The sequence below is a fragment of the Rhamphochromis longiceps genome, linkage group LG4 (assembly GCF_057381845.1).
Source record: "Rhamphochromis longiceps isolate RC_006_pf linkage group LG4, R_longiceps_female_GT1.1, whole genome shotgun sequence".
NCBI classification, from domain to species: Eukaryota; Metazoa; Chordata; class Actinopteri; order Cichliformes; family Cichlidae; genus Rhamphochromis; species Rhamphochromis longiceps.
In genome coordinates, this window is record NC_140560.1 from 37,288,252 (window position 1) to 37,310,988 (window position 22,737).

The following is a 22,737-nucleotide window of genomic DNA, read 5'->3' on the forward strand; positions in this document are numbered from 1 at the left end:
AAAAAGTCTTTTTGGACTGATCTGAACTGCCGCTCATTATAAAAAATTCTTCTGTAAATATATTTTGTATAACGAAACAAAAGGTCTTCATTCAGACACATTAAAAATATTTTTTAGTTCAGTGTGTTTTGCTTTTAGGCACTAAGAGGTTACTTCTAATCAGTGAGAGCTTTTTAATTCCTAATTTGTACCTAAACTTTTACATTTCCAGCCAGATATATTTATTTAAAGAAGAAAAGTCATATTTTGGAGATATTTTGGCGTGTTTGAGCAGTGAAGTGCCTTTTTGTGGAAAAGCTTCTGTTAATGTTTCAGCATTTTGGCCGTTAACCAAAAAGATAATGGTCTCCCCGAGTAACTGTTTAAAAGCAGGGCTGGTGAGTGGTGCTGGTCGGCACGTTGGTCCAGAATGAAAACAAAGATTTCTTTGTTTTTTTCTGCGGTTTCCTCCCTGCAGCCATCGCTGAGGACTTAACCCGACACTTCTGCCTGAAAAAGACAATTAAAAGCTGGAGTTTTGCCATCTTATTAACTTTTGCAAATCAAGGAAGCAGTTATTGTTTAAAAGCTGCGTCTGTTTCCTGGCAGGAAGGATAATTAGCGTGAAGGAGAGAGCATTGCGAGTGGCGTCTCGGCTCTGTCACAGGGAAACACCGGGGGCCGGAGCTTAAAGCTTCTCCTCTGCTTTTGTTTCCTCTCGAGGGACACTCGCTTTGAAGAGGACGACAGTTGTTGTTTTTTTGTTTTTTCCTGTTGCACGCTCGCTGAATACAAACGGAGACGCAGCCAGAACAACCAGTCCTGGTTGGGAGGTTCACATCCCGATAAAGATCGACTTTTACTTTGCCCGCACTCACAGTTTCTCCTCGCCTTCTTCTGGCTGTTCTCCGTCTGTACAGCCCCTCAGAGCATCCTTTTACCTTCTGCTCTAAGAGTTCGGGGCATGATTAGGTTTGGGTTAATCACTTCGCAGTCAGCACTGTAAAACTGACTCGATTATTTCTGCATTACAGCTTCAATAACGATGACTTCCAGGATTTCATCAGACAGCAGCATGAAATTCATCGCAGAGCGACTGTCGCCTCGGGCTCCCAAACACTCGTTTAATTAAGCTTCATTTACAGTCTATGACTTCAGATCGCTTTGTTTTCTCTCATTAATGCATTTCTTATTAACAGCAACCACACACAACGGAAACATTCACCTCCTCTCCAAGTCACTGATATGATATGAAACTCCCAAACAGAGTAACTGAACGGATCTGTTTAATTAGCTGAATTCAGTCTTTATTTATTTATTATCCCCTTCCTCAGCATTCACAGGACTTTTCCACTGAAACTCTGCAGATATTTCTGTATATTAATAGTTTCTGCAGACACACATATTGATGTTTCTCCTCCTTTTCTGCTTCTGCTGTCAGATACCTGAAGCCCGACTTAGAGAAGAAATCCAAGCACAAAACGGCCGTGATGAAAAGGACCCTGAACCCTGAATTTAACGAGGTAAGATCCCCGCAGCTGCTCCCCTCGGCCGAACGGCAGCTCTGCCCTCACACAGCAGTGCTGTTAACAAGCTCGCTCTATTCACCTCAGCGGTTAAAGTTTCATTTATATCGGGTCCGGCTCGCCGACGCCATCGCTGGAGGATGAATCTCCTGCATGTTGTTTTCCTCTCAGAGGAAATAACTCCTGTGTTTCTCCCACATCGGCGGATGATAGACCGACTGCGCTTCTCTGGCACAGAAATGAGTTTTTCTAGCTGGTGATGGAAAAAATTCAAGTGCAAACACTATTTCCTAATTTTATGGAAGAAACTGTAAAATGTATTGCTTTGAAGTATCAATAGATGTTGCTAGAAACATTTTGTTAAGGAGAAGACTTTGGTGAAGTTAGAATATGTGATTTAGGTGTTAAAAGTCCAGTCATGTGGGGGCGGCCAATTAATCGTAGCTCAAGAGTTGGGAGTTCGTCTTGTAATCGGAAGGTTGCCGGTTCGAGCCCCGGCTTGGACAGTCTCGGTCGTTGTGTCCTTGGGCAAGACACTTCACCCGTTGCCTACTGGTGGTGGTCAGAGGGCCCGGTGGCGCCAGTGTCCGGCAGCCTCGCCTCTGTCAGTGCGCCCCAGGGTGGCTGTGGCTACAATGTAGCTTGTGAATGTGTGGATGACTGGATGTGTAAAGCGCTTTGGGGTCCTTAGGGACTAGAAAAGCGCTGTACAAATACAGGCCATTTACCATTTAATCAGGGTATTCCAGTTCTAATCAGGGTAAAGACCCTGCAATATTACAGAGAATCAATATCATTAACAATCACACAAAGCCCTGTGAGCAAGTACTTGGTGACAGTGGGAAGGAAAAACTCCCTTTTAACAGGTTTTAACAGGAAGAAACCTTCAGCAGAACCAGGCTCAGGGAGGTTGAGCTGAGGGGAGGAAGACAGGACAAAAGACATGCTGTGGAAGAGAGCCAGAGATGAATAAGACATCATTTTCCAGCAGCATTGTCTTCCAGTTCCTCCTGAAGCACTTCAAAGCCAAACAAGGTCTCTCTACCAAGTTCCAGATGTACCCCAGGTTCACCTTCTCGACAAAGACAAGGTGGGAGTGACAGACTGGTCTGAACAACGCCACAAAGATGACTTTTCAACACCGAGAGATGAGAACAGGTCGGAAAACTAGTTTGAGGTGTTGACTTGGCCTTGGTCCCAAGATCTCGATCCGACTGAGGAACTGTAGGGTCTGCTGGGAAAATGAGGCCGATCCATGGAGGGCAGAGAACACCTTCAGAAGTCCGCAGAGTTCTCGATGGGTCAAAGCGAGGAAGATCTGTAACATTAGGATCGGTGGATCTGACCAATCAGTGAATTTTAGCTTCCTGATGGGGTTGGAGGGTCTGGTTGCCTCATCTGAGCTGCAGGTCCACCCAGCGTGGAGGACCACCTCTCAGCCCCGTATGCACTCCATCCCTGCATCTCTTCCTCTTGTTTCTGTGTTCACTGCAGGAGTTCTTCTATGAGATCTCCCTGTCAGAGCTGGCCAACAAGACTCTGGAGGTCACAGTGTGGGACTACGACCTGGGCCGCTCCAACGACTTCATAGGTGAGCGAGCGATCAGCCCCATCCACCACTCGCCTGAACCCTGCAGCTTCTTGGGAAGTTGTCAGAAATGTGTTTTGTACTTGCGTGGAGTGTCTCAGTAAGTTTAACATCGTCCTCTGGCTCAGCTGTGAAAAACTGCTGTAAATATTCATGAGTCTAACACATGCTGAGATTAGTGTGTTTAAGCTTATCACTGCATATTTATCACAATTACCATCTGGATTACTGACTTAATTCTTCCGTTTTCATAAACGGTTCCTACTCCGTTAGTATTCTCATGTTTGTCCTCAAACAGCCAGAGAGGACACCTGAGGCGAGACTGTTACGCTAACTGCAGGAAGTCTTCCTGTGCTTCCTTCCTGTTGTTCAGGTGGCGTCTGTCTGAGCTCCAAGTCCCAGGGTGACGCCCTCCGTCACTGGACCGACTGCCTGAAGAACAAGGGCCAAAGGGTGGAGCGGTGGCACATCCTGACCAACGAGCTGCCGCGAACCCTCAGCCACGACTAACCCCGAGCAGCAGCGTCCACGCATGCAGACGGTCGCTGTCGATGTTCACAGAGATTCTCGGGGTTTTTACAGCACAGACGTGAGCGACTTCAGCACAGGAAACAGCGGTAACTTAATGGACGAGTGTATTATAATATGAGCCGCCATGAGAGCAGGGCGAGGCCGGAGCAGCATGGTGGTGTGCCTTCATTATTGATCTGTAAGTCATCTGGAGCAAAGAGGCCGTTGGGTCCATCAGCAGCGTCACATCTGCACTCAGCATCAAAAAACAGGGTCAATCTCCTGACTCATGAAGGGTGGAACTCTCCGGTGACGCGATGTGGCAAACAACATTTACAGAAACTAAGGGGCTGGAAGAGGCATTACAATTAAATTAAAACAAAAACCTCAAACGTTTTGAGAAAAGTTACAAATTTGCCACAAAAAATGAACGTTTTGTAAACAATAATATTATCTTTGACATGTTTTGGCAGCTTTTCATGAACCTTGTTTTAAATTTTACTTAATTTTTTTGTAAATCTGCCCATTTTTCATAAAATTTGTGTATTTGTATCTTTTTAGTTTGTTTGGTTTTCTTATATTTTCACATCAAAAGACTTTTGTCTTTGGGTTTTTTTTTCATTCTTATTCATACATTTTCTCTGTTTCCTCTTGAATTTTCCTTTTTTTTTGGAGAAGTTTAAATTCTAGTAAATATACAATTTTTCTCATATTTTTTTGCTGTTTTTCTTTAGTAATTTTATATTTTCTCTCGTAAATTTGCCATTTTTCCCTCATAATCTCGCTCCTCTGCCGAGCCCCTTAGTTGTGATTTTTGCCCTCTCCTGGCCTAATTTGCCATCATAGGAACTCATCAAAGTTAAGAGAAAATGTGTGGAATTTAAGGCTGAAATGGATTTGCATGTTATTTTCCTGTGCATTACGTGTCTGGTGCTCTTTTAAAAAGTAAAAACGAGAAAGTCAAGCAGTCAGAAAATCTCTGTTCTCTGTTTACACTGAACTGTTGTTCCTTTGCTCGAGCACAGTTCAGTCCTGCAGTACTTACACAGCATGCTGTGCCAGGTTTACATGTACGTATAATCCAGACTGTGAGAAACATGCATGGACGTGTCTTGTGTTGCACTATAGCTAACAGCTAAAAGAGCTTTTGGGAGAAACTGAGTGCTAACGTTAGCTAGCTAAAAAGCTGATGGACTTGTAGCAAAGAACAGCTGAGCTGATCCACTTCCTGTTAATCCCATTTGACACAAAATGTCGGCAGTTCAGCAGGAGGCGCTCTGAATGATTTCCCACTGCTCCTGCACAAAACGTCCAAATTTCATTCCAGTTTTAACCGACCTAGCATCCATAACGTGTCTGAACTGAAAGTCTTATGTGACAGTCGGCGCTTTGATAAACGGAATATTTCAGCTCGATGTGCTTCGGCATCGTGGAGTAACGTGTGGAGAGGAAGCTGAACCCATTTAAAGATGAAACACATCAAAATATGGACAACGTGAAGCTTTACGTTTGCTGGTGTAAAGTGGAGTCTTACAGTTGGTGGTGTTTTAACTCATGGGTTCAGGGAGGTCAAAACCTTCCTGCCCTTTGGATGATGCCGTCGTTTTGTCGAGGTTCAGCCGTCACACGGAGGACGTGGGGTTTCTGTTCGCTGTTGTGGATCATTTGGTTTAGTTTTGTTGGTAAAAACTGGTTGAAAATGATGACGAATGTAACTTCAGTTCAGTTACGCCTCCAGTGTAACATTACGTCTGTGGTAATGAGACCTGTTTAAATCAGTGGGTAGCTTTTTCAAGTGTGTTGTTGGGGAAAAAGACTTGACGGGGTGCTTTTCCTTACTGTAGCTGTGGTTTGGGGCCAGAAACACTTTTGATGGAGTTTGGATGCAAAGCTTTATTTTGCGGAGCACCATGCAAATATCATCCTAACTGCATTTTAAAATAATCTCTGGTAAAAGTTTTTGTTCATATGTATTACTCTGTGGTGACTCAAGCATGTGCGTCAGCGAGGACTCCATCCACAGCAGTGACCACCAGTCTTAAAGGGGATCTATTGCAGTTTTATTGTCTCACATATATACAGATACGTTAAAAATAAGTTTATGGTTTTATTTAACTTTACCTGAAACTAATGACTGACACATAAACTCAGCAGGAAGGGAGGCGAGGGTCCTTTTCTGTGGCCATGACAAAGAATGCAAGTTCCCCTCCCTGTGCAGACATGGAGGTAACGCCCTCGATTACTCTGTCTGCACTCACGAGTGATTAATCACGTGGACGCTTACATGTCACTGGGACTGCTGGATAGTTGGTCGTTTATTCAGCTGTGTGAAAATCCCAGAGGAACCCACCTGGGGGATTAATAAAGTTTTATTTTATCTAATCTAATAACTTTGATCTCAGCCAAACCGATTTACTCACGAACAAATAAAACACTGAAAAAAGCCAAACAATTACATTTTTAGGTTATCCGAGTGACGTATATATCATGTTTAACCTGAGTAACGAAAGATCACAGGGGGTCTGAAAACGATGAAGCTGGGAGTTCGCTGCTCTTGTCGGCTCCAGTGACCCTCGAGCTCCCGGTCAGCGATCGAGCTGGTGGGTAACAGACGTCTCTGAAAACGTCAGAGCAAATATGCGATGTCTTGATGAAACGAACAGATATTTGAGGTTTACACAGCTACATTTTCACCTGAAAATATGTTAAAGCTTTAATTTGTGACCCAGAAAGAGAAATAAGAGAAATATTAAAACTTAGTAGCTGCCACCATTGTTGGAAACTGGAATTGACTGGGCTGCGCTATGAATTCTGGGATATGGTGGACCATGAAGGACACACACGACCCATCCTTCAAATCTGGGGAAAAGGAGGACGCATTTGTCGGCCGCATTCGGAGGAGTCTACGAATTTGGACAGCCTTCGTTGCGTTGCTGTGACGTAATCAGTCTACAAATGCGGCCTCAGGAGGATGCAGCCGACGTTTTGGGACGCAGCTCTTGACTTGAAGCTGATGAGTTAGCTAGCTGGGATCAGAAATAGACTTTAGAGCATGAGGTTCAGGCCTATGACAGTGAATTATCGCCTCAAAGTTCAAGAAGCGAGTGAAGCAGACGTTGATGTCTCCAATATTAACACAACTTTTATTTTTTGGAACAACTTTCCAACCAAGACAACAGATACAGCAAATAAAGTTATTGAATGAGTGAAACGAGTTAGAATAGACGGGCCCGCGTCCAGCTACAATGTAGCTACCAAATGTAGCTACATTTAGCTACATTTGGTAGCTACATTTAGCTAAAGTAGCTACATTTGGTAGCTACATTTGGTAGCTAAATGTAGCTACATTTGGTAGCTAAATGTAGCTACATTTGGTAGCTAAATGTAGCTACATTTGGTAGCTACATTATAGCTAAATGTAGCTACATTTGGTAGCTACATTGTAGCTAAATTTAGCTACATTATAGCTAAATGTAGCTACATTTGGTAGCTACATTTAGCTAAATGTAGCTACATTGTAGATACATTGTAGCTACATTTGGTAGCTACAATGTAGCTAAATGTCGCCTTTTGAGGTGTTTGAAAATATAGTCTGAGGTGTTACAACTTAGTCATGTACTCAGTGTGTACTCAATGTAGCTAAATGTAGCTACATTGAGTACACATGGCGCTGCTTTTAAAACGACGTCTGGTTATCAGAGAATGTGATCGACAGTTTCAAATACACACCGTGTTATCCTCAATCATTAGCTCAGAAGCTCTGGATGCTTCCAGAAAGAGGCCAATCCGGAGAAAGTAGGCTTTTAGGGAGGGGAACCTTATAACGAGACAGTAGCTTGTTTCTGACAAAGACAATTTTTAAAAACTGTGAATCATGCAAAGCTACTCTAGAATAAAAATGTAAAGCTGAGCATAATGTGACAATAATAGGTCCCCTTTAACGCTGCAGGGGAGCTCCACCTGTGAGGGGGAGAAACCAGAGTGCCTGACATCGTTTAAAGACACTAACCAGAGCAGGTTCAACATGAAAACTGTGTGGGATAAAATCAGTTTCCTTCTCTGATGAGTCATAACGCACGGATCACACTTCTATTGCACTCTCCAGTAAGACTGTGACAAACAAAATGCATCCCGTCGACTGATGATGACGATATATCAATACAAGTGGTTCTTCCTCGTTGTTGCATGATGCAATATGTTGATATACTTCTTTATATCTCTATACTCCGCCTGCCTGTTTTCTAATGGAAGTGAGAGCTTCAGGGACGGCTCGTGTTCCAGACTCTGTTTACGCTGTTGTTGGTCTTCTTTTATGCACGACTGAATGTACGAATGTGGCTTTCTATACGATATCGTTGTTTACACACTAAGCTCGTGCTTTACAGGTGTTCTTACATTTCTATCAGGTGTTGTATGTACGATGCAACAATAAATTTGGAATGCAATGCAAACAGGAGAGTAAGTGTGGATCTGTTCTCGCACCGGGATGGTCCTGGCTGGCGCCACGCCGCCCCCTGCTGCCTGAAAGCACAACAGCAGCTCGAACGCTGCAGTCTGTCAGCCAAGTTCATTCTTGCAGCAGGATGAATGAAACCACACTTGCAGCTTTTTCAGCTTATAAATGTGAAGAACCTTCTAACGCAGGGGTAGGCAACTCCAGGCCTCGAGTGACGGTGTCCTACAGGTTTTAGATGTATCCATGATCCATCACAGCTGATTTAAAGGGCTAAATGACTCCTCAGCATTTCTTGAAGTTCTCCAGAGGCCTGGTAATGAACTAATCATTTGATTCAGGTGTGTTAACCATGGGTGAGATCTAAACCCTGCAGGACACCGGCACTCGAGGCCTGGAGTTGCCTACCCCTGCTCTAACGCAACACAAACTCACCTCAAAGCTCCACAAAATCTTTTTTCAGATCCAAGCTTAATACTGGCTTTTACAAGCTCATATTTTTATATAAATGTTATTGTGATTTACCTTTCTGACTCACATCAGCTGCTGAAGCAGGGCTGCTTTGTTACAGCAAAACTCATGTTTATCAAAGAATCTGGAAACTTGTGTATTTATGAACTTTACTCATAATTCAGCCGACAAAACTAAAAGAAATGAATCAATGTGAACCGAACGAGAGCTGCCACAGGACAGAGAAGTGCTGAACAGAGAATATGACAATAATATATCAATAATTTATCTCAATTACATCGCTGGAAGCCAAATTTGTTGTTTAAATTAAAATTCTAAACTCAAAGTAACAAAACGTCCAATTTACAGTGAACACCTCATCTGTATCTGACACAGGGCTGAAGATATACCACGGGCCTTGAATGCAGCAGAGCTCTCATCAGGTAAGCACAGCAAGACACCTGGACTGTGTTTAACGTGGCGTCTGTATCGATGCTGCAGGAAGCAGCTTCAACTCTGAGAGAAGAATCTGAAAGGGTCACAACAAACTCAGGCAAGGTTTCAATTTTTTGTTCAACATCAGGAACCAGGAAGAGCAAGTTCTAGTTCTGGGAAGCTCTTCCTCTGAGCAGGAGGAGCCAGTATCAAACAGATGGCTCCAAGTTTCTCAGCTCAGTGAACCGACACAGATCTGCTCACCTCACAGGTTAACATGACGTCGACAAACAGATGCTGCGTTGATGTTATTGATGCTTTTGGACCAACAAAACAGCTTTTTACACCTGCACTCGGAGTGATCTGATTGGTCAGTAGGTGATTTTGTTGATGCCTGGTCTTGAACGCGACCGTCTTCAGCGCAGGTTAGGCCTCGACAGCGAGTTGGCACGACGGTCTCCTGAGAGGCGGGACTTCAGGACTTCTCAGCCTCTGTACGCCGCGCTGATGAGCCGACGCTCTGACGGCGGTTTCAGCAGAAACACTGAAACCTTAATAAATAGACTGTACGATGTGATGGCCGACCTGGTGCAGACATGAACTCCACCTGGTTCCTGTGAGCTGCAGGTAAACACGGTGGACAGGTGAGTGTGCTCTGCAGGTGCTAGCACTGATCACTATTAGGCAGCTTCAGCATAATTCAGATAAAAATTCACTCGCTTGTATTTCCTGTTTTTCATCAGCCTTTCCGTTCGTCCTGTTGGGAATAACTGAGGAAACAAGGAGCGTGCACACTTTCACTTTCACAGATTGTGGAATGAAATGTTTGAATAAAGGCTTTAAAATGTGATCCTAAAGCAGAGCAGCTGTTTGTACTCGCTGACTTACATGGTATTTGTCATGAACTCAGTTACTTTCCTCTCAGAGTTAAAAGCTGCGTCCTGACATCTGTCAGATCTGATAGCTTAACAGTCTCACAGGTGGAGGCAGTTTTTATACTTTTACATACATTTGAAGAGCTCAGGTGGGTCTCAGGAGTTTTACAAGGATCGCTGATTTGAGAGACTTGACCTGAGAAAATGAGCTCAGCTGATCTGAGCTCAGTGAACTGTCTGAATAATAAACCAGGGGCGGAGACCTGTCAATCACAGACAGACCCGCCCACTTCCAAAACACTGAGATGGAGAAAACACTTCACTCAGTGTGATGTCACAGCTCTATGCTCAGCTGTTATACTGTCTTATTTCACTAAACATCATGGTTACCAGCCCATCAGCATATACTGCCCTCTGGTGGCATATCTGTGCTCTGCACACCGTGTGATGTCCTGATACCTGTCACCTCATCAGGTTTTTTTGTTTTGACTTTTTTAGCCTCACTGAGTCAAAATAAAACTTTTAGTTTTCAGAGTCAGGGTCCACGTGTGTCTTTTTACCTCGTTTATTAACAGCCACATTTAACCCTTTAACCACCCGAGCACTCACCACGACCTCTTTACCTGTCAACTTCCTGTCCACAAACAGCCTCATTCGTGAGTTTAAAGTCTATTTTCCTTTCATATGCCTTCAGGACTCTTAAGCTGCTTCCATGCTGGCACAGCGTCGGAGGTGAGCCCTGATAACGCTGGTCGGGGAGGGCAGCTTAAGGTAGAGGCGTACCTAACGAACTGGCAGCTCAGTGAGGTGTTTCAGGAAGCGCCTCGTGGTGCAAAGTAAGCAGACAGTTGTGATAACAGACGGGTATATTTGTGATGGAAACAGAAGAAACAAAGCGCCACGCAGGAAGTGACCCGCGAGGAAAATAAATAGATAAATAACAATGTCCACATAGCTGCCTTCAAACGCCGCCAAGTCCCGTTAGAGAGAAACCGTGTCAAAGACGGGAGGACGAGGAGGAGCGTGCTCTTCATCCTCTGCAGTTTCCCGTCGCTCGCCCACGTCTTCACACGTTGGCCCGCGGCGTCTCACTTTCAGTTCCTGCTGCAGCTCGCTCTGATCACACCTACAGACTCACAGCTGCAGCTCAGTCACATCCTCTGCTCTGATTGGTCAGCCGCTATCTGACCGACAGCTTCACCAGTTTTCTGTTGTTCACATGAATCCGTAAATCTGCTGACAGCAGCAGGGACGCACCGATCCGACGCTTCACCCACGAAAAACTGGCTTCAGGTGTTCCTCGCCGGGAGGCAGAGAGCGAGCGTCGCCTACAGCAGCTGAAACACTCGCTGCAGGCTTCAAGTCTAATTCTACGGTTTGTGCTTTGTGAGCTTTTATTTTTTAAAGACTGACCGGATTCTTCCAACCGCCAGTCGCTCTGATCCGGGATCTGTGGTCAGTGTTTAAAAAGCAAAGCCCACAAACTGTGACGATCCGGGAAAAATCTCCATCAGCCAGGATTTGTCCCAGAAACTGATCGAGCACGAAGACGGCTCATCGCTGCCGACGCTTTAAATACATTTACTTAAAGTTCTGGAAAGTCCTAAAGTGTCTGAGTGAGCTTCATGATGCCAGAACATAATCTGAATAAAAGCCGAAGGTAAAATCTAAAACGCGGCCCGTTGTTACACGACAGGAACTGTTTCAGGTTATGAAACTGGCTGATAAGGCAGGGGTGGGCAACTCCAGGCCTCGAGGGCAGGTGTCCTGCAGGTTTTAGATGTGTCCTTGAACCAGCACAGCTGATTTAAATGGCTAAATTAGCTCCTCAACATGTCCTGAAGTTCTCCAGAGGCTGGTAATGAACTAATCAGGTGATTCAGGTGTGTTGACCCAAGGTGAGACCTAAACCTGCAGGACACCGGCCCTCGGGGCCTGGAATTGCCCACCCCTGTGATAAGGGGTTAAAACGCCCTCTGCTGGTAGGTCCGTCACTCGCTCGCAATAAAAGTGATTTTTAATCTCACCGAGTGACAGATAAATACATAAATATAAAGTTTGTGCTCTGATTGGAGCTGAGTGCGGAGGATTTCCTGCGCCTCCTCACACATGGAGAGGAGCAGACAGCAGGAGCATGGAGCATGTTAGCATGGAGCTAAAAGCTAAAAAACAAGAGAAGAAGCTGGGATGGGAAACGCCATCGCTGAGCAGTGTTTGAAGTTTTACACACAGAGAAAGAAATCTGTGGGTGCATCAGCACGAAACGCTGCCCGCCCACCGTCGCTGTTAGCGTGCTCTCTGCTGCGCCAGCTGCTAACGCGAGTAAACACAGAACACCTGAAACGGCTTCAGCTGCCTGAAACATCAGACCGGTGCATCCCTGCAAAGCGACGTCATCGGTCATACATCCAGCTTTCATTCGATGACTGTGATTGGTTGCTGTGTCTGAGCATTTCTGCCCGGTCATTCCGCTCCATCTTAATGGCGTCCATTCCCGAAGCGCCCAATCAGGCGTTAGCCAGAAAGCACATGTCCTTCTTCATGTGAATCTGCAGGCCGCTGGCGCTGGTGAAGGTCTTGGCGCACTGCGCGCAGCGGTATGGTTTCTCTCCCGAGTGCGTGCGCTTGTGTTTCTTCATGGTGTCGCCGTCGCTGAAGGTGCGGCAGCAGAACGGGCAGCTGTACGGCCGCTCGCCCGTGTGGATGCGCAGGTGACGCCGCAGGTTTCCTCTCTGGCTGAAGCTCTTGGAGCAGAAGGTGCAGCGGTGCGGCCGCTCCCCTGTGTGCGTGCGCAGGTGACGCCGCAGGTCTGCCGACTGCGCAAACGACTTGCAGCACCAGTCGCAGGCGTAGGTCTTCCTCTTCTGCTCCAGGTGGAGGCGGAGGCTGGCGGCCTGTCCGAAGGCCTCACCACAACGCGGGCAGCGATGGACAAGTTCGGGGATGAAAGCGGAGGCTGTGCTGTCTCCGGCTGCCGGCTTCTCCTGGGAGGACTTCCTGCTCCGCTCAGCTTCCTGCCTCTCAGCGCGCACCACCACCACCGTCCTCTCCGCCTCCGCCCTGCTCCAGAACTCTTCGGCGGCACCGTTTGCGGCCTCGGTCAGAGAGTCCGTGCGACCTTTGGGCTTGCTCACACTGTACTCCTCTGGTTCGGCTTTGATGAGCGCGGGGGGCGGAGCCCGGGGCTCCTCCCTGAGCACTGCAGGAACTTCAATGTGAATTTTGGGGACGGAGACAGTAGGAGGGTTTAGGGAGGAGTGCGAGGTGACAGGTGAAGTTTTCCCATACGCTTCCTGTAGACGGTCAGGCTTTGGTGCCACGTCCCGCAGCTCCAAGAGCTTCTTCTCCACAGGCAGGTGCACCGGCCCCGGAGAGGAGTCGCTGTGGACCGCCAGCAGCTGCACAGACACCACCTGCTCATGGGTGGGCTTGTCCACGTTCGGCGGCGGCGGTCTGGGTGGGTTCGGGCGAGAGTCCGGCTCTTCGGAGCGAGGCCTCCACTCGGGCTCACCAGGCTGGTCGGGAGCCGCCAAACCAAGACTGGACCTGGTGGACTCTGAAACACAGAAAGCAAACAGTTGATGCGACCGAACGACGTCCAGCACGTCAGAAGAAACATTCGACTCACACCTGGAGCTCCAGAGTTTACACTTGTTTTTGGGCCCCAAGAAAAGCTTTGCATGATTACATTTCAAAATAAGCTCCCTTTGTGTTACACTGTCACTCCTGAATAGTGACAGCCCCTTGTCCTCTAAGCCAGCTGTCTTCAGATTGGCTGCTCTTCATAAACAGGAGGTGGGTGGGGCCATTTTAATTTTTTTTTTTTAAGCTCACAGGGATACATGTACTTATACTGACCTCAATATTTAAAACAGGACATAAAACAAAGCAGAACAGCTCCATGTTAAGCAGTAGTGCCACCAGGCGTCAGCCAGTTATCCTCATTATTTTAGAGGTTGACATATTTTCACAGGTTATCGAACATAAACAACTCCTTTGCGCTCACCGTCTGGTTTCTATGCAAATGTGTGTGTGTTTTTACAGTTCAATGTGCTGTACCGTAAATATGTACGGAATTCCCCTTTAACAGAAACCCGAATGACCGAAAGTCCTTCAAACTTCCTGAAAGTCAGCTCTCCCCAACTGACACCTCACGCAAAGCTCCTCATACCAAAGTCAATGTGACAGTCTGTCAATTTAATGCTCAGCTGTGTTCCCCCCTTTATGTTTAATGGGGTAAATGAGATACGTTGTGTAAATAAACTTTAAATGAAAACACTGCGTGAAAAAAAGTGAAATGAGTACCTACATCAGGTGACTCTCATTAGGCTCGAAGGCAAAAAGGAACTGACACGAAAAATGACAGAAAGTCACATCTATCGTAAAAATGTCGGTAAAATCAGACGGTTTGAATGATGCCGAATACACGAATCCGTCCTTAACAACACATAAAACCGTGAAAATCTGCAGTTAAGCCTGAATTTAACGTTAAAGCGGCGTATTTCTATTAAACAGGCGGATTTTCATCGCAGTTCTGAATGCGCGTTCTCTCGCGGAGCTAGCCGGCTAGTTCGGCCCTTACTCAGCCACTCGGTCCCGGCCTCCAGGAGCAGGATGTCCCGCAGCTGCCTCCGCAGGCTCTCGTTCTCCCGCTTGGCTCTGGCAGTCTCCTCCCGGTACTCGGCCACCGTGTCCTCCACCACGTCCAGGATCTCCTTCACCACCACCGTCAGCCGCTCCGTCAGGTAAGCGTTCAGCAGCTGCAGCTTGGTCATTTTGATGCTGGGACCTCCAACAGCTGCATCCACACCGGAAACAACAAACCCGACAGGAAACGCTCTTGCTCAGCTCCGGTCTTTCAAAATTAAAGCGTGGTCATCAGTCTCTGTCCGCAGACTCCATCGCTGAAACTGGAGCTCAGCCTTGTTGGACGGCCTGTTGCTATAGTAACCTCATAGCAGAGATGTGACATATCTGATGATGTCATGAAAGATGCTCCAACAGCACAAACACGGTCCAGAGGTCCAGTTCAGGTGACGCTAGCAGAAAGCTAGCAGCTACAGCCGCCTGTATTAACTTCCACCTGCCGGTCAAAGAGGCCACGCCCCTAGCAATGCAAACTTTAGAGGGTGAGTTATACAAACAGCTGTTATGACGGGGAAATGATCCACAGAGACCAAACAGTTTGTGTATCCGGCTGTAAACATGTTTATTACTGCTGTAAGGATTTAACATAGGAGTCTATGGGACTGGTTCCCCTCTTATTTTGAAAGAACTACCAGGAAAGTGTGTGTCAGACTGAGCACCTGTAACACGTTTGTAAATGCAGTTTCACACTGTGACCACTGGAGGGCAGGAAACACATGATTCTCAGTATAAGGGTCTTATTCAAAGTAAGAGTCAAAAACCTGGGAAATTATTTAAAGAAAGAAAATACAAATCTCATAAGCTTTTTTTAAATCACAATAAAAACACAGAAATATATCAAATGTTTAATATGAGCTCATTTTTCATTTGATGGCAGAAACACGTCTCAACAAAGCTGAGACTGAAGCAATAAAAGGTCAGAAAAGTATCCTCCAACAGACCAGCTGCTGTCCTCGGCTCACAGACATCACAGACTAATGTTAGAGAGGAAACACAGACCTGTGCCGCTGACATCATCATTTTTTGTGTTTTGTGCAGCTTTATTTATATTTGATATATCATCCTAACTTTTTCACAGTCGAGGTTGTACGAGGCGTCGTTGAGTTGAGCAGATTTCGTGGTGCTTGTCTTGACCAATAGAAATCTTCCTCACAGGGTTGATTTCAGGTTTTAATTTGGGGCTGATGTCGCAGATTCTGCTAAATATGGGTCAGAGTCTGGTTGTTGGATCAGGGATTTCAACTTTTGTAAAAGCAGATCTGGTGGCAGAGAGGCACTAACATCAATGAAAAGGGTTTGAGCTTTCATCTTGAGGCTTTTATTTTGAAGGCTCTGTCAGAAGGTGCTTTTAAGCCTGAGCCAGCTCGATACTGAAGGAAAGATGGAAAGAGGGAGAGGAGGGCAGCTACTACTACGACACACACTCTCTCTCTCACACACACACACACACACACTCTTAAAGCACCCCTCCCTTTCCTTTCACCTCTTGCGGTGGAGCAGACGGAGCTGCTGCACAGACTCTCTGCATCACAAATCAAACAGATCTTAGTGAGAGGAGGCTGAGCGAGCCACAGCATCATTTAATAGAAGATCTGACGGGTGTTTCGCCGAGCGCAGCGTACTGTCATCTCTCATTTCAGCTCCTATCGCTCACATCGGGGGATTTGTACCTCCCACTTCTCCTGCAGAGACACGATGAACCTCACCCTGCAGCTTACCGTGCTGGACTAGGACCAGGTGAGCGTCCCGGGAAAAATCTTTCAGTTTCACAGGTTGGATGTGCAGGACATGTGCGGCTGCCTCCGCCTGGGTGGGTGTGTCACTGCATCACACCTCCAGCTGGATTCTTCTCTTTTCTTTGTCTGCCTGTGATGAAGATGAAGGTTTTGGTGCATTCATACAAAGTGTGTGTGTGTGTGTGTGTGTGTGTGAGAGAGAGAGAGAGAGAGAGAGAGGCATGGACATGTTCATGCATCACTGCGTGTTAATTATGTATAAAATATGGCTGCAGTCGTGCTGCCTCGCAGGATTTCATTCAAGCTTTTTGGGTATTTTCTAGAAAACAGACACCGCCTCATGTCCTCGCTGCCTCGTGTCCTTGCTGCCTCGTGTCCTTGCTGCCTCGTGTCCTTGCTGCCTCGCCGCCGTGCCGTCCTTGCCTGAGGTGGATCATAGGGCTGGGTATCGTGACTGATTTCTAGAATCGATTTGATTCCGATTCACAAGGTCCCGAATCGATTCAATTCGATTTAAATCTGGGAAATTTTGCCTCAGACAGTCAGAAATATTATAATTCAGATCAGCACATTTACATATTTTTGTATCTATAAAAAGGAAGCTGACACACGCAAGACTTTATCAAAGGTGTGAGCGTCACAGCAGAGGCCTTTGTGTCAAAGCAGCTGAAGATAAAACAGAAAAACATGAAGCAGATTTTCCTGTTCTGGATTTTATAAAAATATTCTGCAGTCGATCAAAAACGAAAGAAAACCATTAATCAGCACATGAACATCACCTCTGAAGTTACAGAGGTTTTATTACAGACACAGCGTTTTGCATTTTGTATCATTTCAAAAAGTTTAAATTTGTTCAGTATTGAACGGCAGAAATTAGGTTTTTCTTTTCGGAAGTAAGTAAAAGGAAACAAACAGCGTCCGACAGCCTGTAAACAACGGTAGAGAATGTGCAGGAAGTGTGACTTTATCCTGGTGGAAGCAAAACAGCAAAAGTCAGAGTGAATTCATGACGATGTTTGTGTGAAGCGTAGTTTGGATCTTCTTTTGCTGCTGGTTCGGTCAATGTTGTTTGGAGAGAGATCAAACTAACAGCTTCAGAATCAGCGCAAAAAGGGCGTGAACACAAAGCTCGACCCGCCGACAGAGTCAGCGAGCTGTCGGCTTTCAGCCCCGACCGTGTCCGTGCCGTCGCTGAGAAAGTCACAGCTCGCTGATCCTGATGCGTCGGCGGGTCGAGCTTTGTGTTCACGTCTCTGTGCAGAAGCCTGTTCCTGCTCTCAGTTACTGTTTTCATCTTTGGTGGTTGTTGAAACTGAGATTCTGGTATTTCTGGCAAAATAAATTGATATTAAAAAATTGATTCAGGATTTGAATGAATCGATATCACGTTATCCAAGCCAGAATCGATTTTAATCGATAAATCGATCATCAAAACCCGCCCCTAGTGGATCAGTTTATCCTGCTTTGCTCGAGCTGGAGGTTAAACTCTGAAAATATTTCATTTCCAAAAAACTGAAAGAAACAAGAGCAGATTGTTTACAGTCTGAAGTCGGCCAAAGAATTTCAAATTAAACTGCCTAAAAAAATGTGAATATTATTTTGAAAGTCTGCCTTTAAAGACTTTGAATGTTTCCGTTTGACTGCATGAGCTGGTTTTAGTCACGGGGACAGCTTTAACTGAGAGCAGTCACAGTCAGGAGGTGTGACCCGCCCGAAGAGCGAGGAGGTGACAGCAACATGGCCGCTCTGTGACCAGGCCGAGAAACAGGAAGTTGAATTTTGAGTTTAGAAAATAAAACAAAGATTCATCCTTTCAAAACTGCTTCAAATCTCTTGTGGGGCCGCTGAGTTTGGATCAGTTTGTAGAACCTGAATTTAGCTGAATATGGAGGCTGGATGTGATGTCACTATGATGTCATCTGACCCTCACGCCGGTGCCTTGCCAGCCTTGCCGTGAGGCCGTGGTCCTCAGCCGGAAAATGGTGGAGTGCCTACTCCGGTCAGGGATGAGTTACTGCCCCAGGTGGAGGTGTTCAGCTATATCGGGGTCTTGTCCACCAGTGAGGGGAGCATGAAACTGACAGATGGATTGGTTCAGCACCTGCAGTGATGCGACCGCTGCACCAATCTGCGGGGGTGAAGAGTAAATACTCTAGGAACAACAAGTAGGCCTGCAGAGCGAGAGCGAAGTGCTCTAATAGGGTGATATGGTACTACAAGGTCATGAAGATAAGCTGGGGAAATCAGCTTTTGTTCTAGTCCCTGTCAGGACTCTTGCTGCAGTATTTTGGATCAGGGTTCGCCCATGAACATGGTTTAGGCTGGTTTTGGATCATCTCGGAGGACTTGGAAGTCGGTGGCATGGACGTTGGGATTGGGGCTTTGGGTTTTACACTGGTCTTGGACTCATTTGGCTTTGGAGCATCTCAGTGAACTTTCCACAGCTCTTGTGTGGATTACTCCTGAAACTCCCCGCACAATCCCAGACTGATCCATCTGTTTGAGGGCTCTGCGTTCTTCTTGTAGTTGAAGTTGAGTCTTTCTCATGGTGCCTGCGTTGGAGAAGTGAACATCTATAACCTTTGCACAGGACTACAGACAGCTTTAACCGAAATAAAGAAGACAAAGTCAGCATATGAAGAATCAGGTTCAGAGTCCACTTCTGGTTGGAGTGCTTTTGCCTCTGCAGCTCCTCTACATACCTCCATCAGGTCAGCCACCAGCTCTCCAGTCAACCATGCTGGATCAGGGTCGAAGAGGCAAACTCTCACGAGGTGGAAGATGTTCCTGTTCAAAGAAAAGCTCGTACAGAGGCTTTTACATTTGTTCCAGACAGGCAGAGAGAAACTGAACCCTAACTCTAACCTAGAGGGGTTTTATGACTGGGGCGGGACCAAACCCTGACCCACCGTAAAACATGATCTGAATCTGGATCCAGGCTGTTCTAGAGAGGAAAAACAAACTAAACATGAAAGGAAAAAGATTTTAGTTACTAAAATTCAACAAAATGAAAATCTAGACTTCTGGAAACAAACTGGACCTCCGGGGTCACGGGGCGTTGGAGGATGTAATCACATTAAGAATACAAATCTAAGTGAACGGTGAGATGACTCACAGCTCTGAAATCTCCATCCAGCCTCCAAACATATTTTTTTTCATGCTATAAAATTTGAACGGATTCATTTTGTGTCTGTGGTGTAAAAACAGCTGATACGAGTCCATGTTTGTCCAACGGCTGTGAGGCTGTTTCATCCTGTTACAGCCTCGTCTCTCAGACTCATGTTGTCAGAGGGTCCTGGAGCTGATTAGCGCCACAGCTTCGCAGCTACAGCCCAACAAGCTCAGAGTCTGTGATTGCAGGGACGCAGCCATTACCCAGGATTTCATTAAAGGCTTCTATCATGTCAGCGCATCATGACTGGCCCAGCAGCATGAAACAAACATCTGCAGAGCCCCGAGTCATTACGCCGCCGCCGCAGAGCTAAAAACAACAGACTAATGGCTGCGATGGTCGTGTCTTCCTGCTGCCGCTCCCTCCGGAGTGCCCGCCACAGCTCGCAGCGCTAATCCTGCCGCTCGCTGACAGGACGAAGGCAGCAGCAGGTTAATTAATGTTAAACTCCGGTTCCTGTAAGGACCCTTCATTAAAGACCTTGTGACCCTCCTCCAGCCAATGAGATCAAAAGGGGAAATCTGAGTCCCTGATCTTTGACACGACAGTAAAATCTCAGCGTACCGCTGTAATCAGCAAAATTAATGATTAATAAATCATTAAAATTCATTGATTTTGTTTGATTTAGTCACAGAAATCTAGAGAACTACAGACTGTATGTGGAAGATGGACATGAAACAATTTGCTTCTTTCTGTTTTGTGTGAGATTTCTTTTCCCTCATTTCTCTAATCTTTTTATCATTATGATGATGAAATATCCTTATTTTTATGGGAAGTTTTTTTTCCTGTTTTTTATGGAAACATAGTTTTTGATGTTTCACTGTGAAGCTTAAAATTTTCATAGGTAAGTTTGTTCATACGTCTGACAGACTCGGTCCCAAACAGCAGCCGCTGAAGCTCGCGGGTCTAACAAATAATTCAAACCGGCATCCTGAGCAGAAGCTCTTTAATTATGTAGGACACCCCCGTGTCTCCATGTTCAGGAAAATTCAGGTTGTTAAAATAAAAATTTGAAGTATTCGCAGCAGATAAAAAAAACTGTCCTGTGCTTATTATCCTCGAAGCCTCTGATGTGGGTCGCATAGAGCTCTCTGCTGTTTGGACAGAGTCACATTTTCTAAACTATTCTTATTTCTAACTGCAGTAAGCTGATGATTATATGTGCTCCTGTCATTCTCTCGAGCTGGTTCTGAAGTAAAAGCTCCATCCGAGGTTATCTTTTTTTTTTTTTTTTTTTTTTTTTTTAATAAATAGGGCAGGGGGAATGAATGAGAGAAAGAGGGGGAGAGAAAGAAAGAAAACCAAAGGGGAGAAGAGACGGTGAGAAGGGGGGGGGGAAGAGAGAGAAAAAAAAAAAGAACTCCTGGGTCACCTGTATGGAGAAAAAAAAACAAACAAACAAAAAAAACAAACAGAGGAGACAGCAAACAACAAAGAGCAACATAATAATAGAGAAAACAAAGCACCATCACAATAAACTAGCTAGTCATAGATATCAATATTTACTAAATAATAAACGATATTGTGCAGCACGCAAGATAGACAGCGCACAGTGTGCTTTGAGGCAGCAGCCAAGAAAGCTGTAGTCCGCGTCTGTGAATACCCATGTGTGCATACCTGTGTGGATCAGCATGCTTGCATTCCAAAGGTTTCTCCATGTAATGATCTGCTAGGGAGTGTGGGGGGGGCCACAGCCCCGTCCTCCAGGGTGTGAAGCGGGTATGGAGGAGATCAAAACTCCAGACATCCAGAGGCCCCCAGAACACAAGAGACCATGGAAGACCAACAGAGGGGCAGCTGCGCCACTGTTCCAGTAAGAGCTGAGGAGAGTCCCAGGTTATCTGAGGTTATCTGCTGCAGAGCACGTCAGATTTTTATGATGATCAAAGGTTTTGTGTGAAAACTGGAAACAGTTGGATTTTCGTCTTGAATAAACATTTTCAAAATGGTCTAAAAAAAATGTTTTAGCATAAAAGTCATAAGAATATAAATTTATAATAAAATGAGAACATGCAGTTCCTCTAACATCCAGCAGAGGCAGCAGTAGTCGGTCCCCAGAGAAGCAAACATGTTTAGTCCAGATGAACAGAATCAACTTTTGGAGATTTGCTTACCTGGATGATTGAGCATCAAGACGTTTACATCCTGATGCACAAACTGTTTGATGTCTGTGTTTAAATCACATTAAGGCTTAAAGTTAGGGGTGTGGCCTCTTTGACTGACAGGTGGATGTAGCTGTAGGTCTGGACCGTGTTTGTGCTGTTGGAGCCTTTTTAATTCTGTCATGTGACCAATAATATGGCCGCTGTGAGGTCACTGTAGTAACAGACCCTGAGTAGCAGTGCTGAGTTCATCTTTCTCCATCACATTTCATTTTAAATGATTGATGGGTTTTAATACACAGATCCAGGATGAGACCGGATGAAACTTAAATCTTAAAGTTAAAGAAGTTTTCTTGTAACCTGAAGCTCCTGAGGTAACCAACAAAAGAACAAAGAGCCGAGTGCTCGCCTCGCTGAGTGATGAAGAAGGGGAAGAAAGAGGTAAACACCCTCTCGTCCTCTTCTCTGAATGCTGAGCACGTCAGCGACTTGGGAGGATCGGAGGTGTTTTGCAGACGTATCCTGTGATCTGCATCGAATGACACTGATGCTGCTAAACGGTCGCACTGCATCAGGGAGCACGTGCAGCTTCGTGCAGCGCTGTAATAACACACTCTGCTTCAGTCAGCGAAGCAGCGCTGCAGCGCTGGGTCCTCGGGGAGGGGGACAAGCGATCGATGCAGTCCTGGCAGTCGTTACAACGGCGAGCGTGTAGGCGCTGCGACAGAGCCCCTGCTCTTTAGGAAGCAGCTCGTCCTCCAGGCATCGCTCGGATCGATGAGCCTGTCTGATTGATCCGATAAGATTACTGCTGATCACAGTGAGGAGCACAGGGGTAGCGCTGAACCGAGAGCAAACGCAGCACAAGTTTGAAAAAGTCAGATAAATGATGCTGCTTCAGCTCCTCTCTCTTTACACAACAAACTTAGTTTTATGGTCAGCACAACTTTAGATGTAAAAATGTCTGAAATATCAGCACTCAGGGAATCTGCAGTGTTTCCAGTGTTAATGAAGCCTGTTCTATCTTATGTTCTCTTAGAAACAGGAAGTATTGTTTGTGGAAGGATCACATTTAATACATGCGGCTTTATTTTTTCAGTGTAAACAACATTTAAAGACGTGTCTGAATCTAAACTCTGTCTCTTTTGATTGACGGTGAACTGCTCGTGTCAGAAAGCGTGTGCGGCAGACAGCACGAGCTCATGCTGGCACCTGTCTGCATCCACCGTGTGGAGCTTGTGTTGGAGTCTTCCCTCGTTGGTTT

The 22,737-nt window shown here is 45.8% G+C and overlaps 3 protein-coding genes across 5 annotated transcripts in view; 2 read left to right on the top strand and 1 right to left on the bottom strand.

The window, feature by feature from the left end:
• doc2a (double C2-like domains, alpha) overlaps nt 1-6,832 on the top strand; it is a 55,750-nt gene extending 48,918 nt beyond the window's left edge. The window contains exons 8-10 of the mRNA XM_085404879.1: nt 1,421-1,502; nt 3,000-3,096; nt 3,467-6,832. Coding sequence (XP_085261005.1) covers nt 1,421-1,502; nt 3,000-3,096; nt 3,467-3,603 — 316 coding nt within the window. The 3' untranslated portion in view covers nt 3,604-6,832. The remainder of the gene's footprint in view (nt 1-1,420; nt 1,503-2,999; nt 3,097-3,466) is intronic.
• A 1,636-nt stretch (nt 6,833-8,468) lies between these two features.
• Nucleotides 8,469-14,652, bottom strand: LOC146672299 (uncharacterized). Of its 2 annotated transcripts, XR_014911545.1 has the most exons (3): nt 14,399-14,652; nt 11,788-13,372; nt 8,470-11,559 (listed from the first exon to the last, which is right to left on the bottom strand). XR_014911545.1 is itself a non-coding variant. In XM_085404880.1 (2 exons), the coding sequence occupies exons 1-2, from the start codon at nt 14,589-14,591 to the stop codon at nt 12,324-12,326; spliced, it is 1,242 nt and encodes a 413-aa protein (XP_085261006.1). In that variant the 5' UTR covers nt 14,592-14,652; the 3' UTR covers nt 8,469-12,323. The 2 variants fall into 2 exon arrangements, 1 of the variants encoding a protein (XP_085261006.1); XM_085404880.1 differs by having other exon boundaries at nt 8,469-13,372.
• A 1,277-nt stretch (nt 14,653-15,929) lies between these two features.
• Nucleotides 15,930-22,737, top strand: part of LOC146672300 (uncharacterized) — a 37,912-nt gene continuing 31,104 nt past the window's right edge. Inside the window, exon 1 of one of the 2 annotated variants that reach the window (XM_085404881.1) lies at nt 15,930-16,200. The gene's annotated coding sequence lies outside the window, so the exon portion shown is untranslated. Of the gene's footprint in view, nt 16,201-16,542; nt 16,628-22,737 lie in introns of those variants that run through there. The other variant, XM_085404882.1, reaches the window with a different exon arrangement.